The 6,371-nt window shown below is 30.6% G+C and overlaps 1 protein-coding gene across 1 annotated transcript in view; it reads right to left on the bottom strand.

Annotated features, from left to right (window-relative positions):
* Nucleotides 1-567: 567 nt before the first annotated feature.
* The window catches only part of LOC106464956 (striatin-3-like), a 60,331-nt gene continuing 54,527 nt past the window's right edge, over nucleotides 568-6,371 (bottom strand). The window contains exons 19-20 of the mRNA XM_013925130.2: nucleotides 3,975-4,061; nucleotides 568-3,043 (exon numbers count right to left, since the gene is read on the bottom strand). Of these exons, the coding sequence (XP_013780584.1) occupies nucleotides 2,874-3,043; nucleotides 3,975-4,061 (257 nt within the window). The 3' untranslated portion in view covers nucleotides 568-2,873. The remainder of the gene's footprint in view (nucleotides 3,044-3,974; nucleotides 4,062-6,371) is intronic.

The raw sequence follows: 6,371 nt of genomic DNA, 5'->3' as shown, positions 1-6,371 counted from the left end.
TGGGAAGGTGAATGGATATATTTTGATCACAAGTATTTCCACATTTCTACTAACTGTGTTTACTATAGTAGAGCAAATAACACACAAATAATAGCATTGTTCATGAGTGAAATTCACTTGAGGCATTTCACAAAATTTCAACATCTTTGAAATAATACTGAATAAAATTGTGCAAATTTAAGGAAGCATTGTATTTATATATACACCAACAAGAGTACACCTTTAGATGACACTGAAACTAGATTTTGCTCACTTCACTCAAACAGTCCAGTATGGTATGATACTTTCCATTACTGTTTACATTTACCATAAATCAGAGTTACAACAATTTTTAGCAAGTTAGTTAGATTTTGGATGTTTCTAAAATACATCTAAAACTTTGTATTGTTATATTTATTATTGTCTGTAGGAAGTTCACGTGGTTGTGTTATGAACAGACACATCTTTAAAATATTAAAAAACAATACATGAGGGTACGCTTTTGTCACAGTTCACACTGATGAGGATAATAAAGGCATTATTTCAACCTATTTCCTTCTTTATATTAAAATTTAAAGTGAAAACAGATCATGATTCAGTAAACTAAGCTTTTATTTAATACCTATAAACCTTTGTTCAGTAGGAGTGCAACAAACATGATTTCCATCAATATCAGCTCAAGGACTACAAGGGACATACATGTTTCTTATGAACAAAAAGACATTAGAATTAAAAAGTTACCCAAGAGTTGCTACAAGAGCAATTTCACAAATGTACAACAGAAAACCACCAATTACTAATGTACTTGAAAAGAGAAAACTGTGTGCATTGCTTTTATTATAAGTTATTTGGCAGTGCCAGAAGAAACACTTTCCTATAGCAACTGTGACTAGAGAAATATTCCAATCTATTCTGTAAATTGTAACTTTACTTTCATCACCATTATGCCAGTATGATGTGTGTTTGTGTGTGAAAGGCAACTCTTCCACAAATCACATTACACTGCTAAATGACCGAGACAAACCTTATTTCTGTACCAACATTTTTCATGAGTTCATATAATGTAACTAAAAACAACGATTACATTTTAAAAGTTACTTAACATATAATGTTATATTTTATTACACTTTTTTACTAATTCAATTAACTGGTATTGCTAATAACAACAAGTTAACTCTTATACATATTAAACTTATTCTTTGAGTAAATTTTTATAAAGTTCCTATTATTCAGTTAAAATATATTTGAAAAAATATAATAAATATTGATTGTTACTGAATTTGGCAATTGGGTGGGCAGGTATATGAAACAGTTTCTTATTTCTCTTACTTTCTTTGATAATGCTGTAACTGTTCCAAAGTTCAAATTAACTGAGAAAGAAACATGCAAGATAAAGGAATGGGAAAGTATTCATGGTACAAATGTATTGTGTTTGTAACATATTTCAAATATTATTTTAAATAAAGTATTTATATGAACACAGCAAAATAAAGTATCCAGAAAAATATGGTATTTCATAAGCATAAGAAATTTTTCTTCATCATATGACTTTAGAGTAAAAATGTACAGTGTACAGTAAAAGCAGCTGACAAGAAGAGACCTACATAATTTAAAAATGCTATTAAGAGATAAACTATGTAAATATAATAAAAAAAGAAGGTATATTAGGAATGAAAAAGCAGTGGTTTTACTTCATGGACATGTAAAAATGATACAAGTAAATATTTAAAGGCAGTGATCACACAAGCAGAACACTGTAAGGGTGAACAGCTTTTATTATTAAAGGAAGCACTTAACCCTGTTGACTGTAGCTTAAAAATCAATTACACTTTCTAAAAAATGTTTTAATTCCTACTTCTTGTTCATATTTATACTTCTACATTAATTTGGTAAAATTAACATCTGCAGTATGAAATAATTACGAATCCTTTCACTATCACAAATGAATTGTGAAGAATTTATTCAAGTTTTTACCGCTGAGATACGAAATAAATACAAGTTAGAAAAGAATAAAAACGTCTTATCAGGGTTGTCTTTATTCACAATTAAAAGAAACAAGTGCAAGAAAAATCTCAAGTAGATGTTCCTTCTTCAGAGCAAGTAGGAATACTGCTGTCTGGAATTGGTCTGTACACTGTACATAGTTAAAAAAACGTTTCTACCTGTTATCAATGAACATGCTGACTCTGTTCATCACTTGAAGCAGCAGCTGAGTATGTAAACCTGCAGTATTATGTTCATTTTGGGCTACTGAACACTACAAATTTCTGTACAAGATGAATTAAATTTCATGGAGGTTTAGAGCAATCAGTCAAATCAGAAAAACTACTAGGTTAATTATCTACACAATAACACACATCCATGTTTTTTTTGTTTTTTTTTTCAGTTTTCTACAGACTTGGGTCCCATGTCGTGCAGGAACTATTAACACAAAAAGACAGACAGACATCTATATGATATTTTCTACAAAATTCCTAAAAATTCCCAGACAAACACTGGTCTATACAAGTTGTGCAGAAACTTAAAATACTTTATAATCGGGATTAAATGATATATTTTCATAAAAATCAACCACTGCAAGACTTTTGTAAAAAAAAATAATTAAAAAACACAAACTTGTCTTGTAACTGTCAGAACATAAATTATTTTCGAAATATTAAAAAGTAGCCTTATTTCCAAGTTAGAAAAGAGTATAAAATGTTAAAACTATTAAATATATCATATTTTCGCATAAACTAAGCTCATTTAATGAGGGTATAAATTAAATAAGGTAATTCTGGCAGCCCAGATATCAGATGCATCATGCAATATACATAATTCCATTTTAAATAAGTGTCCTTTGTCTTTTCTTGTTTCAGGTGTTTTACTTTTTATATCTGTCATCAAATGTCACTTTAGACAAAAACTTTGGCCAATGCATCAGCTCCTGCACTAGCTATATAAGGTTTGGATGCATGAAAAGCAACATCATATATGGCTTCATCAAATTTTTTTCGATGTGATGTAATTTCTTGTACGCACGTCTTGCTGTCCATGTTCCACAGTCGGATAGAACAGTCATGACCTATAGAGTAATTAAAATAGTCACAACTTACGAAAACAATGTAACTTTTTTTTCAGCCTAAGGAGGACACAGATTACATATCTGGTTGAACAATGTGCTCAGAAAAAAATATTTTAAACTGCTTACTTTTGAACCATACAACCCACTCACAGTTAATCCCAGGAATTTTTATTTTGAAGATTGGTGTAACTACAGTATTTCTAGTTATTGGACATATTAGAGTTTTCCACTAAAAAACTTATTTGTTCAATTAAATGGTTCAAATTTTATGAGGAACTAAAAGATTCTTCCTTCACCAAATGATCACAGTAAAAATAGTTTTTTATGATACTGGTATGAAGGCAAAGGTAAATTGAATACATTAAAGTTTTACAAAAAGCAAGTACTACAATTTTAGTTAAAATACTTTAATTTGAATTTTTTAAAAGCTTTTATGTAATTTAGACTAAAAGAATCTCTAAACTGAGTTTTAAGGTTAAATAACAAGGCAAAGGAAAAATTTAGAAAATGTACTAAAATTGTCATTATGTAAAGGAGAAAAAAAGAATAACAGAAGTGAAACATCCAATAATATTTAAAAACTTCTTAAGAGTTTGAAATCCTAGGCAGAAGTGAGTGGCCAAATTGATACTTTTTAACCTTTCAACTGTATTAAAAAAATAGTGAAAGTAACCAAATTAATCTTGATTTAAAAAAAATCTTTTTATTTGCCAATAGAAATGGAGAAAAAAAGTCTTCCTATATTAAGAGTTGTGAGATTTCTAATCTTATTCTTAAGATCTAAGATATAAGCAGTGTTTTTGGAACTACAGTAATGTTCACTAAGTGTGTAGTTTAGAAGAAACGAAAACCTTTTTATATTAATACATGAGAGCCTTAGCTAAATCTACTAAATGCAACAACATTAGGATTGATTTGAAAAATAACTTACTTCCAGATAGTAAGTAGAGTCCATTTGGATCTATTGCTAGGCTTGTAACTGCATCCAGATGAGCTACCATTGAGTGGATCAGCTTTCCTGGAGGGACACGGTTTTATATTATAAAAAATGCAATTAGTTAGTTTGTATACCAAAGAATTTCTGAAACTACAACAAATCCCTATAGTTTCAAACCCTTGGTTGTTTAATGTATGATGCACAAGCCAGTCAGTTACTTAAACACAAATCAATGTTATTCAACTTTAAGACAACCAGAATGATATATTTTTTTTCCTATTTACAATTATACATTAAACCTCAATTGAAGGAATTAACAATGCCAACAAAGGTTAGTAACATTATGACATATACACAGAGGGCTGAATACATTATATTAGGACAATTTTAAATGTGTAAATCAGCAAGTCACATGATAATTAAAGCTGACATAAAGTCATGGTAGAACAGCATGTATTAGAACTACATTTTCACATTGTGTGGTATTTTACAGATATTGTGATGTTACTGAAAATTACTTGCTTTTCAGGAGGGTATGTAAGAGCTCTTTCTGATGTAAAATATTCATACAGTAAGATCATAAGGATGAATTCAGAGCAGGGATTTAGAAATTCCATGTTGGTTACTTAATAGGATTAGAAAAGACAGGAATATGGATTAACCTGAGGAACCAGGACCATCCAGAAAGAGAACTGGCAGAAAGTCATACCCAAGCTGTAGTAAAAAAAGTATGGTGTCTCCAACAGGTGAGAATTTGTGAAACATAACAGTTAGTGGCAAATGCTATGCTCATGAACAATGCAACAGTGTGCAACATAATAAGGAAGGATCTCATTCTGGAAAAGTGACAAAAGTCGAGTGTACATATTGCATACCTCTAGCAACAGGAGAATAAAACAGCTATTCATTCTATTCCATATGAAGACATATCAGATAAGTCACTGGACACAGAATCTATGAATTTTTTTGTGATCAAACTGCTGCAATGGGTGCAGAGAAACTGTTATTCTAATACTAGATGGGTGATGAAGAGTTTGCAGTGAAGAATGGTGTGCTTCAATCAGTACGACCTTACAGTAGAGCCCTTAGCAATGGATACTGTGCTGTAGGGCTACAATCAAGATGCATGGTCATCAAGTACTGCACAAGCAGATGTATTGGCATGGACTGTAATGATGTTGCGAGGCTTCAAAACCATTTGAATACAATGCCCAAAAACCTATATAGAGAGACCCCAACCTAAATTGATGTAAAATAAGAGTGCCTGCTAAAATACTGGAATGATTTCCCCACCATATTTAAAGCTGAAATCCACAAAGTAAAGTGTACAAAATACATAAATTTCACTTTAGTTATCTTGGATGGTTTACTCAGTCAGCAGTATATTCAGCCTTAACTTTCTAGAAAACTCATGCTTCGCAAGAGTTTCAGAACAGGATGTCACTTGTGATTGTTATGGGTAATTTGTTTTGTTATTTTCATATTTAATTTACTTTATGGGTATTATTTTAACCCTCTCTTGTCAAGGGCATTCTTTACTGCACATGTCATGAGGTTTTTAGTGAATTACATTCAAAATATAATTAAACTACTTTTTTGTTTATATTATACCAGTTGGTAGAGCATAAAATTGTAGCTTTAAGTTTTAAGTTCTTAATTCTATAAGGTAATATTTAAAAAAATCTTGAATTTCCCTAAGTGTGAGAAATGTGATATTTTTTCTCTAGGAACCCCTCTACTCTAATTTATTCATCACAATAAGTACAAAATTTAATGTAAATTATTCATTATAATATTGTCATCACTAAGGCAAAGCATAATTTTCATAGCCTTCAATCAAACCTCTCTTCCCACACTCACCTGTCACAGCCTCTCTTTCAGGATTTGTTAATAGTTCTCTCTTACGTTTAATAATATATTATCGATAACAAATAGAAAACCAAGATTGTCATCTATCACATGACTTAATACACTACATTGTTTTCTGTATATAGAATTGTCAATTTCTCTTTCAGTACAAGCTTCGTTCTCATGGGAAACATATCGACTAGCTTGGATGAATTTGCAACGACTTTTGTTGCATAGTTAGAAGGCCAGAAAAATTGTGATACTTATGGGAAGTTTGCATGCTATTATTCTATGTTATTTGTGCATTATTTAATTAAATAAAAATTATTTAGTGCACTACTACCATTAGTATATATACAAAAAAGGTAGGGTTAAGTGTCATCAAGAGCAACAACAAAAAAATAGATAGATAGAAAGAAGGCCCACATAATGTAATTCAACAGTGTAACATGATCTGCATGTTCCCCAAGTGATTTACAACTTATAATGGCACAAATAGTATTTTAAGTATAAATATACACCTGGAAAAAAGTTAAGCACCCC

Source organism: Limulus polyphemus, unplaced genomic scaffold, assembly GCF_000517525.1.
Source record: "Limulus polyphemus unplaced genomic scaffold, Limulus_polyphemus-2.1.2 Scaffold1793, whole genome shotgun sequence".
NCBI classification, from domain to species: domain Eukaryota; kingdom Metazoa; phylum Arthropoda; class Merostomata; order Xiphosura; family Limulidae; genus Limulus; species Limulus polyphemus.
This window is presented reverse-complemented; position numbering and strand designations above follow the sequence as displayed.